At 48.5% G+C, this 18,251-nt stretch overlaps 1 protein-coding gene across 21 annotated transcripts in view; it reads left to right on the top strand.

Annotated features, from left to right (window-relative positions):
• Window positions 1-18,251, top strand: part of DYSF (dysferlin) — a 202,106-nt gene that overhangs the window by 60,037 nt on the left and 123,818 nt on the right. For all 21 annotated transcript variants that reach the window (XM_028514757.2, XM_028514759.2, XM_028514753.2 and 18 more), the window contains 5 exons: window positions 1,952-2,078; window positions 4,528-4,631; window positions 11,048-11,116; window positions 11,248-11,291; window positions 15,010-15,092. In XM_028514757.2, the coding sequence (XP_028370558.1) occupies window positions 1,952-2,078; window positions 4,528-4,631; window positions 11,048-11,116; window positions 11,248-11,291; window positions 15,010-15,092 (427 nt within the window). The remainder of the gene's footprint in view (window positions 1-1,951; window positions 2,079-4,527; window positions 4,632-11,047; window positions 11,117-11,247; window positions 11,292-15,009; window positions 15,093-18,251) is intronic.

Here is an 18,251-nt window from a genome sequence, read left to right as displayed (position 1 = left end):
AGCAGCCGAAGGGGATGGAGACTAAGGTGCTGCTGGGTGGCTTGTCCACGTGGATGTTAATTATTTGTTTAAAAATTTTTACTTATTGATTTGAGAGAGAGAGAGAGATTGATTTGTTGTTCCACTTATTCATTGGTTGCTTCTCGTATGTGCTCTGACTGGAGATCGAATCCACAACCTTGGATATCAGGACGATACTCTAACCAACTGAGCTACCTGGCCAGGGCTGCATGCTGATTATCTTATGGAAGAATTGGAAATCAGATAGGCAAAGGGTGAGGCAGGCACTGAAGTCATCAAGGCAAGATGAGCACATGACCTTGGCTTGGTTGATGACCGCAGTGAGAACTGGGGGAGAGAGCTGTGTATGTGGGTGGTGTGGGCTTCCAGAAAGGAGAGATGGTGGGGTGGTGGTGGGCAGCTGCCAGCTCTGGCCTTCTCTGTCCAGCCTGTGGTGGCCAGGATCAGGGGACAGTTGGCAAGGGATCTCCAGGGAAGGGTGGTGGGAGGTAGGGCTGCCCAGGGAAAGCCACGTTTAATTGTGAAAGCAGAGGGCAAATCCCATGAGGCTACCAAGGGTGAGGAGCTGGCTGATGACAAGAGCTCAAGAATCCACAGTGGAAAGGTCAGGGGAGGAGAGCCGAGGGTGCTGTGCAGGGGTGGACGGAGTTCAGGAGCACATGTCCCACCCCAGGCACCTGGCCCTGCTCTGTCATCCCACACACTCCAGCCCCGACCCTCTGTATCCTGTCTCTCTGCCATTGTACTTGTTGCTCCTTCCGTGCAGCATCTCTGCATCTATTGTCCTTTTGTAAAACAATCCTTGCTCTTCTTCCTATTCATTGGAACCTTCTTGTTCCCCCACAAAGCCACTCCTCTTAAAACCGGCTTGGAGGGAAGCCCCTGTTTTCTGCTCCAACTCTCCTCGGGCCTCTGGGATTGCAGGGGCAGCCATCTCTGGTTTCTCACTGCAGCTGCCCTTCCCAACTTCAGCTCTGTGTCCTCCTTCAGAGGCGCTTCACTGGTTCTTTCCCCCTCTATTGGTCCTCCAGGCTGTTCCCTACCCTGGCATAGCTGGCCCAGGAGGGTCCCTGTTTGTAGGTTTCCATCTTTGCCATGAGGTGTGACATGTCCTCACTGATGAGCCCTGAACACCAGATCTTCTTTTAAGAGCCAGAGCTGGGAAGTCCGTCTCTCCACCAGTCTCTTTCTGCCTCTTTCCCTCCCTCAGCCCTTCTTCCTCACTGAGGTGACAGCCCCTGATCACTGTTTCCCAACCCACCAGCTCCCTGCTGCCACGCTCTCCCCTCCCACAGCCTGGACCCTGTGACCCTAAATCCCACTATGTGCTTACTAGCCCCTCAGCCTCCTACACCTTGAGTTCCCTACTATCCCTACCACACACTGTCTACTCCACTCCTTGGTCAGTTCTGGTGGCAGAAGTCACCCAGAGGTGCTGGTTGACATGGGTGCTGCCAACGTCCTCCTTTACTGGGGTTTAATTTATTCCTTATCTCATTCTCCACAGGGGCTGTTTCCAAACTTTCCTCTCCATCCTGAGCTCCAACCTCAGCCTCCTTTAGAGAGCCGGGGCTGCATGGAGGGGAATGCGGGGGACCCCTGAGTCCCTCTCCTGTCCCCTGCTTGTGTCCGCCTTTGTTCCTCGCCTCCCATGCCCCACTGTCCCTACCCGCTTCGCCCTGTGCTCGTGTCCTCTGCCATCTTGTTCTACCTCCTCTTCCCAGTCTCTCTTCTTGTTATTATCGTCTGCTCTGCCCAGACAGTGAAACAGAGTCTCGGGGTGAGGACGCTGCCTGGGATTACACTCGAGTCAGCGCCTGGGTGCGACTGGCCTTCCTTCAACGGGCGCCACTTCGGTGGTGCCGGTTGAGGAAGGGGAGACGTTGTGCCCTGGAGCGCTTTAAGGAGTCACGTCTGGTTTGTGTTGTAGCTGGAGAGGAAGGACCCCTCTGAAGACAAGGAGGACATCGAAAGCAACCTGCTCCGGCCCATCGGCGTGGCTCTTCGAGGAGCACACTTCTGCCTGAGGGTCTTCAGGGCCGAGGACTTACCGCAGAGTGAGTCTGGTGGCCTCCCTGGGTCTGAGCCCTGGGCAGGATGGGGGACCCTGGGCTGGGCCGCATCAGTCCCTGAGAGAAGCAGATGGAGCGGCTGCCCCTCGGCCCCGCCCCCCTGCCTCTCACTGGCCTGGTGTCCTCGCTCCCAGAAGGTACTAGCTCAGTGCCCAGCCCAACTCTCCCTCCCCTCTGTCCTCTGGGGAAACATCAATCCCTCTCTGGATTTCTAAAGGGTTTTTACTGTTCTTATCAGAAAAGCAATCAGAATTAATGAAAAGTAATATCAGTGCTGGTGGACTCACAGAGATGCAAGAAATCTTGAGACCAGTCGCTGCCCCTGGGCTCCATGTCAGCATCCCTTAGGCCTGTTCTGGCTGTGTAGCCTCATGGACCCATTTTCTTGGTTCTCACTGGGGAGTTAGCACCGTATGGACTCTGTTCTGTGCTCAGGGCGGGATCTCACTGATTTTCTTCCCTCCTCGAGGAAGCCCAGCCTGCACATTGGCAGACCCTGGGCCGGGGAGGTGCGCACTGAGTTGTTGGAAGGGCTCAGTGCCTCCACAGATGAAGGCCGGGCGTCCAGTTTGCCTCAGACTGTCCCGGTTTTAGCACTGAAAGTCCCATGTCCTGGGGAACCATTCAGTACCCCGGCAAACTGGAACAGTGGGTCGCCCGAGTGTGGCCCTGTCCTCATCCGCCCGGGTAGCCAGTGTGGCCACTGCCTGGCCTCTCACTGGGGCCAGCCCTGGCCTGGTGCCCTCTGGCTTGCTTGGTAAATGTTGGGGGGACTACAGCAGGTCCTCGAATAATGCTGTTTTGTTCCACAGCTTTTGTTATAACGCTGGTGAGGTGCCATCCGGACTTACCTCTGGTTTACATCTATTAGTCTGTGGTAAAATTGGTTTCCTTATGTGTAGGTTTGCTTAAATTCACAGAACCTATCAATGACATTCAGGGAGGACTTACTGTATACTTAACATTCTTGAGCTGTGGGTGTTGACCCAGGCTGTTTGTTACAATCACCAAGGGAGCTTTAAGGTACAGACGCCTGGGCCCCACCTCCAGGGTTTCAGATGGACTTGGTTTGGGGTAGGGCTTGAACACGAGTTGTCTTCAAAGGCTCCTGAGGTGGTTCGGTTGTGCTGTGGGCAGTGAGCCTCCGCTGGGGAGCCTGCACTGGTGGCATAAGCCAAGGGCTGTTCGTGGCAGAGTCAGTGAGAACATTTGCTACTTGGGTCCCTGTCTACAAATTTTGCATAAAGCTAATTGGTTGAAGGAAGGTCTCTGCTTTGACTAATGACATCAATAAATGAAATGGGTTCCTTCTGCACAGGCTTACTTGAACCAAAGTCATGGGGAAAGCCTGTAAATAAGCAATGGGTATTAAATGGTCATTAAAATACATACTGAAAAGCATTCTGCATTTATTAGTTACAACTACGCAGAGTGAAGCTGGAGAGATTCCACAGGGGGCTGGGGATTTAAATAGGAATGCCTGCTTTGCTCGAGGTGAAGGCACTCTATGTTCAATCCTCTTCGATGTTGTTTACATATGAATAAAACAAAATGGGTGGGTAAACCGAACCTAAATATTTGTCAGTCATTGCTATCTGTGGAAGTCATATAGACACTAGCTAGAATATGATCTTTAACTGTCCCCTCCTCCCCCTAATTCATATATGTATGTACATTACAGATGACACGTCCATACACATGCATTCACACATACACACCTACCATCTATCCATTTATCTATCTGCCATCTATCTACCTATCAATACAGCTAAGTTAGCAGAATATTGTTTCAGAGCAACATAGATTAAAAATTCATTAAAAAACAGAATTGAGTTGTTAGTTGGATATGAAGAAAAATATCAAACAAATACCAATAATGGGATATTCTTATAACAACTTCCAGTCCTTTTCTGGATGTTTACTGCCCTTATTTTTTTTTAAAGATTTTATTTATTGATTTTTAGAGAGAGGGGAAGGGAGGGAGAGAAACATCGATGTGTGAGAAAAACGTTGATCGGTTGCCTCTCACACGCCCCCGACTGGAGACCTGGCCCACAACCCAGGCATGTGCCCTGACTGGGAATTGAATTGGTGACCTTTCGGTTTGTGGGGTGATGCCCAACCAACCAAGCCACACCAGGCTTTACTGCCTTCATTGAGGTAGACTTTTAGTCAATCAACTGGTGGCCCTGTCCCGAAAGACACTGAGAGCAGGGAGACAGTGGACAAGCTGTGGGGGCTGGGTGAGGAGGTGGTGTGGTGCCTTCAGCAGCTGCTGTCCTGACGTGGTCCTCCCTCCTGCGAGGCCCTGGGCTGAGCAGGTGCTACAGCCTCTCTCTCTTTCCCAAGACCACCTGGAGACCGGTAGACAGGAAGTCAGGGTTTTGGAGGTGGGACAGCAGGTGGACAGCGACCAATGTATTCTTCTCTCCAGTGGACGATGCTGTGATGGACAACGTGAAGCAGCTCTTTGGCTTTGACAGTAACAGGAAGAACTTGGTGGATCCCTTCGTGGAGGTCAGCTTTGCGGGGAAAATGGTAAGGAGCAAAGACGCAGGAGGATTCTCAGGCAAGGGCAGAGTGTAGGCCAGGTGAGGTGCAGACATGCTGCCCGTGGCTCCCCCACTGGGGGCGTGTGCGCACAGAAGGGGGCTCGAGCAGAGATGCTCACTCGGGCCGGGTGTGATTTCAGAAGGCCTTGGGAAGGCCTTGTCTGTGCACACTCCCCCTCTCCACCTTCTCTCTGATGTCCAGACTGCCTGCTTTATTATTGATGTACATAGTTACCAAGGAATTTTGAAACATACAGAAAAATGTAAATAAAATTACCCATAAGGCACCATACAAAGTTCATATTTAGTGGATATTTTTTTAGTTTTTTTCTTACATATAAATAATAGACTTTTCCCCTAACCCTTTAATGTTTTAAAGCATAAAGAATAGTTAAAGAATGGTTCAGTGGACATTCAACCACTGGTATGGGCTCCACCTCGATTAAACAATTGTTAACATGTTGTGGCGTTTACTCTCTCTGTCTAAAGGGCACTGCCTCCCCCTCTGCACTCAATCACTTGCAACCTAGTTGCTGACGTCACCTCTAAAGTCCTCAGCATGTATCTTCTGAGAAAAAGAAAATCCTTAAAAAATTTTTTTTAAAGATTTTATTGATTTAGTTTTTAGAGAGAGAAGGGAGGGAGATAGAGAGAGAGAGAAACACCAGTGTGTGGTTGCTGGGGGTTATGGCCTGCAACCCAGCATGTGCCCTGGCTGGGAATCGAACCTACGACACCTTGGTTCGCAGCCTGCCCTCAATCCACTGAGCTACACCAGCCAGGGCCAGAAAAAGAAAATTCTTAATGACCATAATAACATTATCACCCTAGGAAATTAACAATGATTTCCTAATGTTAGACGGTGTGTACAAATTTTCTCTGATTTTCTCCAAAATGGAAAACGTGCTTTGTATTCGGTTGTGATGCCTTTTTGTCTCTTCTGTAAGTGTCCTTCACGCGCCCCCGCCCCATTTTTCTCACCCTGCACCATTGAAACTTTGAAGAGCCCGGGCCGTGTGTCCTCGTTCTGAATCTGCCTGGCTGCTCCTTCTCACGTCGTTTGCCTTGTCCTGGCCTGGGCAGTTCCTGGAAACTGGGAGTTAGGTCTCAAGACCAGATTAGGTTTAGATGAAATGCTTTGGCCCAAACGTATCATAGGTGATGTTCCATACCTCATGTTGCATCACATCAGGAAGCGATAATGTCAGCCTGTCGCATCATCAGTGATGACTGATCACTTGGTGAAGGTGGTGTTTCCAGATCGCTCCCTTGCCGAAGTGCATGCTCCCCTCTGCAGTCTGCACGCAATCCGTGGGTGCTCCATTGGCTCCGGGTGGATTTCCTGTTCTGCCGCCTCTCACCTAATGCTCTGTGCAGCCTCGGCCTCCTTGCCTGGGCAAGTCGTGTACTTGGGATTGCGAAGTGGTGATTTTCCCGTTATCATTCCTTCTCTTTATCAGCTGGCGCTTTTTCTGTGAAGAAGAGTTTTCTTCTTCCTCTGTCCTTATGAGTATTAATATGGGACCTCAATATTTATTAATTCTGTGTTGAAATCAGTCATCATTGTGGGGGTGTATGAACTGTCCTGAAGTTGGCCACTGGGAGCCCCTTCACGTTGGCTCCTGCACCCCCATCTAACACGGGTCTCAGAGCAGTGTGTGCCGGGAGGTGACTCAGACTGCAAATTCATTCGCAGTGAGGTGGAAGTATTCTCTGGGGGTCCTGCCCCCGTGCAGCTTTGGGCTTGGGGTCAGGGTCTGGTGGGAGAAGCTGCACCCTCCATTTTCCTTCTAGAAGGAAGGGGCTTGTGCTGAGGGAGGAGCTGAGAACTTCCCTCTTGAAAGCTTTAGCCTGCTGGTCCCCAGGCCTCTGTGTACCCCCCCCCCCCACCAGTCACCTTGTCATGCCCTCCCTACACTCTCTCCGCTCCCCTTCCTGCCTGCATCTCTCTCTCAGTCTGCTCATGTGTCACCTTTTCTCATTGCATCCCGATCTGAGGAGCCCTGGGGTTTTGTCTTCTGTGTGTCCACCAACCCCAGCCTGACACTCTCTGCGTTTCCTCTTATGGACACTTGGTGGCACTATTATCTAAGGTGCGAATCATACCTGATTTGGCGGAGCTACTAGGGAAATGAGATGGAGGGGTGGGGAGGGGGGAGAGAGAGACAGAGATGGGGGGCTTGGGGGAAGAGGGTGGGGGAGACAGAGAAAGAGTTGTGTGTAGATACTTGGAGGACAAAGTGAGAAACTTTAAAACAACTTTTTTTTTTTACCGGAGTACAAGAATAAAACCTATAAATTGCAAAAAAAAAAAAAAAAAAAAAAAAAAAAAAAAAAAAAAAGAAAAAGAAAAAGAAAAGGAAAAAAGAAAAAAAAGAGAGAAAATATTCAGAGAAGCCCAAGGAAAACAAAAGAACATTAACCATATCTCCGTGGCCCACACTACTCTGGAGACACCTACCTTTGACATTTGTGTCTATGCCTGCTACTACGTTTTCCTCTCTGTGCTTCTCACTCCCCCGTTGGCTTCACCCCCACCCCATCCCCTGGGAAAAAAATCAAATTCAGGTTTCAGTTGGTTTTAATTACTTGCAGATTCTGTATTTGCAAATTTGCCTACTTGCTAAAATGTATTTGTAACTCCAAAATTAGGGTGCTTTCATGATCTTTTGTGCGCATGTGCAGAGGGGCAAAACCCTCCCAGCAGGCTCACTAGCATGTAGCCCGCGGAGCCGGAGCATGGCGACGCTCCGCCTTCTTGTTCCAGCTCTCATCTCGTAAATCAGTCCTTTCCTTGGTTTACTTAGTGTCACGTGTTTTGTTTTGTTTTTGTGTTTTATTGGTGATTTCACTGTTTAAAAGAGCCCCCACGTGTGGTGCTGCGAAGCTTTCCAGGGTTCCGAAGTGCAGGAAGGCTGTGACGTGCCTTGTGGAGAAAGTCTGTGTTAGACAAGCTTCATTCAGGCATGACGTAGTGCTGTTGACCAGGGATTCAATGTTAATGAATCAACCGTATATATTAAATACGGTGTCTTCAAACAGAAACACTTACAACATAAAGTTATATACTGAATAATTGACAAAAATGTTGTGAGAGAGGCTGGCAGGAACTGAATACTGTATTTCCCTTGGAAGCAGTGGTTCGGCGTTTGCTAATTCAGGGTTCTCGGTGGTTTGAAGAACGTGCAACCGCCACCCTGATGAGACTCAGCTGCACCTGTGCAGTTTGGCAAACTGCTTTCATCGTCTAATGTTTTCTTAGGCTACCACACAGCCTTTGAAATCAGTTTTTTAATGACTACCTACTATTCTATTAGGTGAATGCAACATAATATCTAATCTATTTTTAAATAATTTTTTGTTGGAATCTTCCTCTTTTATGAGCAACGTTGTGACAAGTCAGTGCACAGGAGTCTGTCCACACTCTGCTTTTCCACGGGGAGGTTCTTAGAACCCAGTCAAGGGCATGCTTATTTTCAAGTATTTGATAAAGGTGGCCAAGTATTCCTCTAGAAAGTCTGCACTGATTTCGTGCTATCAGCAAGTGAAGGAGGTTGCCTTGTTTGTTTGTTTTTGAAAGGTGTAGAGAAGATGAGGAGGAGGAGAGGCTCGGGCTGCCTGGGTTGAGCATGTGGGCAGTGAACGGGATGTAGGAGGGATGTTGAGATGTTCAGGGCCAGAGGCCCGCTGGTCTGAGTGTGGCCATGGGACCAGCTCTTCAGGTTCCCAGACCCACATCCCGGTGGCTCTCTCAGGGGAAGCCCCGAGGGGAGCCAGGTGATGGCTTCCTTCCCTGTGGAGAAGGTCTTCAACTTCCGGCATTGCTCTGGGGACTGTGTGGCCTCCGATGCCTTCCTGATCCAGGGAGCTGGGGTGGATGTTGGCAGGGTTTCTCAGCTGTGTCTGGTTAAAGAGTCCTTTTTTTTCTTTTTTCTTTTTTTAAAATTTTAATCTTTATTCAAGTACAGTTTTCTCCCTTTTACTCCCATTCCAGCCAAGAGTCCTTTTTTGTTTTAAAATTTTGCTCATCTAGCTTTTGAATTAGGAAATATGTTTATTGTATATGTATACACATCCATCTGTTTATCTATCTAATCTCTATCATCTATCTCTGTCTATATCTGTACGTGTGTCTGTACCTACCTCCCATCTACCTGTGTCTGTCTGCCACGTATCTGCCTCCATCACCCATCATGAGAACTCCTCTCGCTTCGTGCTCATCCGACAGTCAGTTCATGTCCTCACTTGCAAACGAAACCAGGGCAGTTAGTTTCCTTTGCATCATTCTGGTTTCATTGAGCACATGCAGGCAACTCTGACTGTAAATTCTTAGATTTTACCCTTTTAACACAAGTGTTTGCCCAGTATACTTATTGTGCTGTCCCTTGCTTTTCAATTTCCCCCAGCTTTATTGAGATATAATTGACATATAGAGCTGCATAAATTTGAGGCCTGCAGCATAATGACTTATTTTGTGAAATGATTGTTGTAAGTTTAGTTAACATCCATCCTCTCATATAGATCCCTCCCCCCCCAAAAAACACAAGGTTTTTCCCTTGTGATCAGAACTCTTAGGCTCTACTTTTAACAACTTTCAAATATACCTATGCCAGTGTTAACTATATTCTACATGTTGTACAGGACATCCTCATTACTTACCTTTCCAATTAATGAGATAACCTGGAGATTGTTTCATGTCACAGAGCAGTCCTCGTTCTTTTTAGAGCCACACGGTTCTCCGTTGTGTGGCTGGACCAACATTTATTTAATCCGCCCTCTGTCGGTAACACAGGGACTGTTCCCAGTCCTTGCCAGTACAAGCCATGCTGCAGTGAATAACCTCGTACATATGCTGTTCTGCACATGTGCAGGTATTTCTGTAGGATACATGTCTAGAAGTAGAATTGGTAGGTCAAAGGGTATTTGCATCTGGTATTTTTAAGATTTTATCTACTTGTTTTTAGAGAGAGGGAAAGGGAGGAAAAGAAGGGGAGGAACATCAATGTGTGGTTGCCTCCTGTGCACCCCCTACTGAGGACCTGGCCTGCAACCCAGGCATATGCCCTGACTGGGAATCGAACTGGTGATTCTTTGGTTCACAGGCTGGCACACAATGCACTGAGCTACACCAGCCAGGGAATGCATTTGGTATTTCGATAGCGGCCAGTTGATCTCTGTAGAGGTTGTGTTTCCTCAAAGCCTTATCAATAGAGGACTGCCCAACTTTTAGAGAATTTTACAGATCTGATGGGTGAGAAATGGTATTTCATTGGTTTTATTTGTGTTGCTTTTATCACAAGAGAGGTTCAGCATCTTTTTATGAATGGTACAACCCTTTGTAAGCCCATCCCTGAGAGCTGCGTCCCGCTCTGCCCATCATTTAGTTGGATCATCAGGCTCTCTTCTTTCCTTTTGATCACTCGAGGGCCACATCCTGGCACCCAGCCCTGCCCCAGCCTTTGCCTGGGCTCCTTTCACAGGGAGGAGGAGAGGGTGGGGACTGGGGTCAGCACCAGGTGGACCAAGGATAGAGACAGTCCTGGCTGCACCATCGTCATCTCATGGAGAGGCTGAAACCACTGACCTAGGTCAGTTGCTTGTTAAATGAGATGATGCATGTAAATGCTTCACACAATGCAGTGCCCGTAGTCAATGCTCCGAAAAAGCATTTACTATGCAGGACATGAAAACCTACCAGGGTCCCATATGTCTGAAATGAGCCTTTACTGTGTGGGAACAGGATGCCCTGAGCTGGCTAAGGGGCCTGGCGCTGCCCTGGGGACTCCAAGGGCAGAGCCGAGTACTCGAGCTGCTGGTTTAGATCCGATTCTCACCTCTGCTAGGTTTCTTATTTGTGGAAAGCCAAGTCTTAAGAGCAGGGCTGATCTGAGACAGACTGTGTCTTATGGGGTTTGTATATTCACTTAATTTTCCTCTCACTCTTGGATGCTGGTGCATGGCCCTGGCCTGGCCCTTTGCTCCCTTCTCGCCTTCTCCTCCCCCCATCTCTAAACTCCTAGGGCCCACAGTCTTCCAAAGGGGCAGGTGATCTGGGCTGGCGGGCAAAAGGAATTGCCTCAGGCTCTAGGGCCCTAGGAAAGTCAGTCTGGGTGCGGAACCTCCCCATTTAGGGTCATTGCCTGTGATGGGAGGTAGGGGAGGGGGAATTTGAGCCCAAAATAAGGGTGAGGGCTGTAGCATTCAGGCAATCTAGTCCCCAGCTTGGGCCTGATTTGCCACTGAGCTGTCTCTGCAAAGATTCCCTGTGTCTAGGCCCGCCGCACAGGACCCCAAAGCCTTCGGGCCTTCTGCCCAGCAGGACAGGGAACTGCCACTAGCTGGGGTGGTCCCCAAGGGAGTTCAGAGTCCTCGAGGAGCTCCATCTACCTCTGTGTCTTCTAGCTCTGCAGCAAAATCCTGGAGAAGACGGCCAACCCTCAGTGGAACCAGAGCATCACACTGCCTGCCATGGTGAGCCTTATCCCCGGTGGGCCCACCCCTCGAGGCCCCAGGCTCCTGGCCTCCTCAGTGTCCTGCCCGTGTCCCGGATTTCTGGCTCTTCAAAGGGACTCCACACCAACACGTATCTCTTCTCTCTGCAGTTTCCCTCCATGTGTGAGAAAATGAGGATTCGTGTCATGGACTGGTGAGCTCTGGGCTCAGGGTCTTTAGAGGTGGCTGTCCTTGGGGGCCCTTCAGTTTCCTTCCATTCAACCTGCATGCAGTGGGAGAGTGTGTTTGGGTGACTCAGTTTCCTCTGCGGAGGCAGAGGAGGCGAGGGTGTGGACCATTCTTGGGAAGCTTACTCACGGCCCTGCTTGGAGGCAGATAGGAGGGCAGCCAGGTGGGGCTGGGAGGGCTCCAGGAGCCTGAGATCCCCGAGGCCAGGAGGGGCCAGGCAGGCTTCCTGGAGAAGGTGGGGTTTTGATAAGTACAGGATGAGAGCATTCCAGTAAAGAGGGCATCAGAAGCAAAGCCAAGGAGGCTGGAAAGAGCAGAGCTTCTTCGGACACAGGCAGTGACACCCCTGGGTAGGGAGGCTGGAACAGCAAGGTCTCTAGGCTGGGAAGTGGCAGGGCTGCCTGAGCAGGGATGCCAGCTGGGCTTTTAGCAGGTGAGGGCAACACCCACATGGGCATCTTAGAGAGGGAACAGTCTCTGGCACTGGCTGAGCCTAGGTCAGGCCCTGTGCCCAGCATACTCTTTATGTGCACAGTCTCCCCTGATCCTCAGCTTGACCCCTTCTTCGCAGATGAGGGGGAGGTTGGCAAAGACTGAGTAATCTGCTCCAGGTGACAGCTGGGAAGTGGCTGGGGCCAGGCCTGCTGCTCCCAAAGCCCACACTTTAACCACAGGCCACGCTGCCTCCTGCTACATTGAGGGGGTCTCTCCCATACCAGAGGGTCCTTGGGGGTCCATACACTGATCTCTAGGGCCTTCTATACACCATGCTTTCCAAAAGGAGAGAGTTGTCCTTTCTCTGCCCCCCCAAAATCTTGGCTCTGCGGTTCCCAGTGTGTTGTCCTTTGGTCTCAGGCCCAAGGCACCCCCAGCCAGGAGGATAATGAGAGAGTAGGGAAAACCCCCAGGCCACAGGGCCATTAAAGTGCTCGCCAGTTCCCCAGGCCTAAAGAAAACAGCTTGTGAGCATTAGAGGAGGGGAGGGAATGGCTGGGAGGGCCAGGAGGGAGTGGCCTCTCGGGCCCCGACCGCAGGTATGTTCAGTGGGGGAGCGGGTTGTGGGGAGATGTGCTTTGTGTCCACAGATGATCCCTCCAGCTTAGCTTGCAGAGTGCGGGCACACATGTGCGTTGTGTTGACAGGGGATGGGGGGGATGGGCTCTGCGTGTCTGTGCATGTGGATGCATGTGTGCACGTGTGCACACGGGGCAGTTGTCCCGTGTGTAGGGGGACGGGCCTTGCCCGAGTCCCTGTGAGCTGTGTCATGGGCAGCGGCGTGCTGTGCAATCCAAACACATGACAGAATCTGGTGGCTGTGTCTCTGGTCTGGAGTGAAGTGGCATTTTTATTGTGAGTCTATTTTCAGACTCGCTGTATTTTCCAAAAGCAACCCAAGCCCCAAAACCCAAGTGTTGACCAGGAGGCATTCCACTGCTGCAAGTTCCTATCCAGAACAGAGCTTTCTTCCCAGAAAACTCGGATAAACTTGTGTTATTACCTGAATCCTGGAATATGATCTAGTCCATATGGCCTTTTCTCTGTAACTTAATCTTCCATTTGATTCTTTAAGAACTTTTCTTTCATTAAAAAACAAAACTCCCCAAATACCCTCCTCCTGCCCCTATTAAAACGAAACCTCTCTTCCGTTCTCTTTCCTTCCTCAGCAGACTCAGGTAAGACCAGATGTTAGAAACCCCATTCCTCTCCAAGTGCTGGTCTTTCCCAGGGGTTGGTCGGGGAAGCAGTTTAAAAGTGCCCTCACCTGTCCGTTGTCCCGGGTCATAACCTCACTGTGAACTGTTTAAGGGAATTATAACTCTCCAATTCGTACTAACTCATGCACCAGGAAAAGTGATAAAGATCTGTGCTGACAATCCACCTTCCCCGTGTAGCCCCCGCCCTGATGGAAAAAATTAATACTGAAGCTTAATCACCTCCTGGGGAAATGCAGAGAAAGGAAGAGAGCCCCAGAGAACCGGCGGAGACTTAAAAGAGGAAGCAGATCACCATGCGCAGGCTTCTCGCACAGTGGGGCTCGGTGTCGCCTTCACTGCCTGGAGCCGACTGTGGCCAAACACCAGGAAGCAGGGAGACAGGGCCTTCAGGCTGCAGAAACAGAGGGAAAATGCACAGGAAACTTCCAGAAGGAGATAAGATAGGTCTTGCTCAGCCCAGTGTTTCTCAGCCTCAGCATGATGATGGCATGTGGGCCAGAAAACTCTCTTATGTGGGAGACTGTACGATACATTGTAGGATGTTTAGCAGCAGCTGAGGCCTCTCTCTGCACCCCTCCCCCAATACCAAAAATGTCTCCGGACATTGCCCAGTGTCCCCTGGGGGTCAAAGTCAGTGGATTGAGGGCCCCTGGTCTAGCCTGACAAGGAAGCAGCAGGTTGCTGCAGTCAGAGCTCTGGTTTCCATATTGGGCACGTGCCACTCAAATCCCAGCTTTGCCATCTTGGCAAAATATTTAATCTTGGAAACTCAGCTGTCTCATCTGGAGTTGGGGCTAATTGGAGTGCCCGCCTCAGAGGGCCGACATGAGGACATGGCCTAGGTCACGGGGTGGCCTTCACACAGTGCTGGGCTTTCAGTAGTGCTCGGCGAATGCCTGCTGGTGGTGTGCATTACTGTCACAGGGGCCAGTGAGGGCCTGCACAGGACACTGTGGCTGATGGGTGCCCTGGCCGGTGAGTCTCCTCGAGCTCCCACACACGGCCCCCTGTGCGGGTGGGGAGGGGAGAAGCCTTGCTCCTGGGAAGCGGGGCACATGAGGGGAGCTGTGTGCCGTGGCTCTGCCCCTCCCTCCCAGGCTGACCTCAGACCGCCTGAGTCTAAGTCTCCGTGTCCTCACGTGTGCAGTGGAGATGGCAATGAAAGTGCCTGTGTTCTAAGGCTGTTGAGAGGATCCTGAAAGATAAAGGATGTTAACCGTGTTTTGTCATGTAGAAAGTCAGACGCAGGAAGGAATGGTGCATTAGTGTTGGCTAATGTATTTATTTATTTAAAGGTTCTATTTATTTACTTTTAGGGAGAGAGGAAGGGAGGGAGAAAGACCAGGAGAGACATGCCAATGTGCAAGAGATACATTGATTGGTTGCCTCTTGTGTGCCCTGGCTGGGGACCTGTCCCACAACCCAGGCGTGTGCCCTGACTGGAAATTGGACTGGGAGCAGGACATTTTTGGTTGACAACCCAGCGCTCAGTCCACTGAACCACACCAGCCAGGGCAGCGTTGGCTAATTTGAAATCTTGGCCTTGGAGCTAGTTTCTTCCTGGTTACTTGGTTTTCTCTTTGGTTTGGACATTTCTTGAGTTCCTGGGGCCTGGCTCTCCCTGGGTCTGGGGGCCTGGCTCCCTGAGCAGCCTCCTGCCTCCTGCCTCTGGCCTCCTCCCTCCCACCTTCCATGTCCCCAAAGACATCCAGGCTGGTAGCTCAATGTTGGCTGGGTGATGGGAGCTGATGGTTTGTTGGGATGGATTAGTTTCCACCAAGGAGCAACTAGTGCTCCTTGAGCAACACTTAATTTCCAGTCTCTTTTCCCTGGGATTACCAGGCCTCAGTAACATACCCAGTGGGAAGCCTGGGACCCCTAATGATGTACAACCAAGGCCACTTCCTTCTGGGTGGGCTGCAGTCTTTTCTCCCCTCATGTTCAGGCCTTCTCTGTCCCCTATTCTAGGGACCGCCTTACCCACAATGACATCGTGGCCACCACCTACCTGAGTATGTCGAAAATCTCTGCCCCAGGAGGAGAAATAGAAGGTAAGCTCCCCCTCTCTTCTGCCCTCTGGCCCCCATGCTGTCCCTCGTCCCACCCCTGCCCGCCTTACACCTCTAGTTTTGAGAGTTTGCAGGACAGGGAAGATTACAAGGTCTTTGCTGCCTATTTCCCAGGGAGAAGGGCTCTGGCCAATTGGAGGATGGGCTTGTGGACACTTAGGATTCTCCACACCTCGGAGGGTGGGATGCACCCCTGAGGGGATGGAAGGTCAGCCCACTCCTGCAGAGGTCACTGGGGGTGGCAGCGACCCGGCCATCCAGTTCTGCATTGGCCGGCTGCGCTCCAGCAGTGTCTGTTTTGCAATACCTTTCATAGCAGCCTGTTAAAAAGTAGTCCAAGATCATTTTGTAGAATTTTAAAGAAACATTCTGAAAGAAGATGGTAAAATTCACCCATGAAATTACCCATAAACCTACCCTCTATCAGCCTACCCTGTGTCCAGACAGAAGTGAACTTGATGCTCTGGGACCTTTCTGTGTGTATCTGTGCACACCTACATGCATGTATATGCATGCACACACATGCACGCAGGCATATGCACCTGCACACACGATAAACATTGTTTCCAAAAATTTCCAATGGCTTTGAAAACTGCTTTCTGTCCCCTGGCAATACAATACAGATGTTTTATTTATCTTATTAAATATTCTTCTACAATATAATTCTAAATGAATACACATATTCCACATGTGGATGTACCGTACTCCATGTTAACTAGCTAATGTTGAATTGTTTAGGTATTTTCTAGTGTTTTCCACGTCCTAAACAACTAACTTTATATTGAATGTTTTGTAGCTGACTCTATTCAATTCACAATTTCATTTTGGAGGGATGCCTAGAGGCAGATTTGCTATGTCAAAGGATTTGAACATATTAAAGCTATTTGTGTATATCAAAGTTGCCCTTCAAAAAGACTGGACTGATTTACACTCTAGTCACATAAGTTTCTTTTGCTGCACCTTCACCAACACAGAGCAAAATAATGATACTAAAACAGAACTTTGTTACTTTGATGGGTGAATTTCACTGTTGCCTTGATTTTCATTTCACTGATAGCTGATGAAGTTGACCAAAGAAAGTTTTAAAATATTTTAATGGTTATATATTTATGTATTTTATTCCATGATGTTCTGTGGTAAATTGCCTGTTCATGTTGCTGTCCATATTTCTGATGGTGTGTTTGTCTTCTCCTCATGGTTTTGTGAGCGTTCTGTGTGTACGGATGTTAATGTTCCCCTCATCATATGTGTGGTGAATAATTTTTGTCAGTTTTATCTTACCATTTAAGTTTTTGATGGACAGAAATCTAAAATTTTTATGTAGCCAAATCTGTTAATATTTTTCCTTAGTGTATAAAGCAAGGATCTGACATTACTTTTTTCAAAATTGCCCTTTGGTGATACCAACACCGTGTATTGAATGGTCTTTTCCCTGTATTTGGAAACACCACCTTTAGCCCTTCCTAAATTACTACATTACTAAATGTATTCTGGGCTTGTTTCTTGATTTTCTATTATCTTTAATTGATATGTGTGCTTATTATTTCTTAGGTTTTGGCTCTGCAAAATTAACTGGAAAGATTTAAAGTCTTTTCTAACATCTGGAGCAGTTTATATAACATAATAAGGTAGTCATTTGAGGGTTTGAAGTTATTCACCTATAAAACTGTGTGGGCTGGGTGCCCTTTTTGAGTGAGTGCGATAAAAGTTCTTTGAAAATGTCCCGTTTCTCCTGTGATCATTGCTGTTTTCAGTTACTTTTCCTCTAGTCAGTTTAGTTGGTTTTGATCATTTACATTTCCTTAGAAAAGCATTTATTACACCCAGGTCTTCTCATTTGTTTACACAGCGTGGCGCAGGTCAAGAATTGAAGCAGTTCTCTATCTGCGGATATTTCCCCCTTTCTTATTTCTAATGATATGTGTTTGAGTTTTCTTTTCCTTTTGTTGTGATTTGCCTCGTTAGAAGACTTGTTGCCCCTACTTTATTGGATATTTCAAACAGTCAGCTTTTGGATTTATTTATCAATTCTAACATTTTTTCATGTTTTTTAAAAAATGTACAACTTAAAAAAAATTTTTATTTCTCTCTTTTTAGAGAGGGGGAAGGGAGGGAGAAATGGAGAGAAACATCGATGTGAGAGAGATACATCCATCGGTCTCCTCTCGTTTGCACCCCGACTGGGGAGCACCTGTAATTCGGGCATGTGTCCTGACCTTGAGCTTTGCGGGATGATGCCCAACCAACTGGCCCACACTGGTTGGGCCTTTTTTTCTAATTTTTAATGCTCTCATTTTTTTACTCTTTTCTTTAACTCTTTTTATACTTATTTTGCTGTTTCCTAATTCAGTTTTCTAGTTAACTTCTTGTGTTTATTTTCAGTGTTTCTTGTTGAAATAATGCAAGTATGGCTTCTGTTCCATATGTCATGCTGTTGGACTTCAGAAACCCCCTTACAGTTCACTCTAATTTTTCCTTTTGTTTTTTATGTCTAAATATTTAATCTTTTTTGAATTTATTTTGGTGGGTTTTCAGAGAGCAGTTTGGGAAGACTACCTTTGTAGGTAGTCTATTTTTTCCTAACTAGGTGCTGCTTGTAGACATGTATCTTTTTTATTGTAGTTAAAAAGGTACTTTGATCACGCTAAATGCAGGAATGTGTTTAACTGAGTGTTGTCTGAGACGCAGTGGCTTCTTACTTCTGTGTCGAGGAATAGTTTCTGTTAGTGTAGGAGTAGAACTTGGACGGCCAAAGGTGGGGCGGGCTGCAGTAAGAGCTGGGGTTCTGGAGCCAGTCAGCGCAGGCCCCAGGTCTGCTTCTCTGCAGCTGAGCGAGCTGCTTCGGTCTCCTCCTACCGGTCTCAGGCTCATCAGTTGTTAAAAGGGTCCAGTGAGATTATAAATGTAAAGTTGTTAGAGTGTCTGGCACACAATGAGCCCTGAAGTAAGGTTTGCTGTTTAGTACCCTTATTATTGGCTTTCTGCACACCTGATTTTTCCCTGTATTAATTCTGATTTTTCCTGTATTAATTCCGTTTTTTACTACTTCCTATATAGTTTCAAATTGGCTATTGCATTTTTAGTTTCTTGTCATGTCTTCTTTTTCCTCTGTCATTCCTTTGAATAGTTTCCTTTCCCTCT

This window comes from Phyllostomus discolor, chromosome 6, assembly GCF_004126475.2.
Source record: "Phyllostomus discolor isolate MPI-MPIP mPhyDis1 chromosome 6, mPhyDis1.pri.v3, whole genome shotgun sequence".
Taxonomy (NCBI): Eukaryota; Metazoa; Chordata; class Mammalia; order Chiroptera; family Phyllostomidae; genus Phyllostomus; species Phyllostomus discolor.
The sequence above is the reverse complement of the archived record's forward strand: the minus strand, read 5'-3'. Positions and strand labels throughout refer to the sequence as shown.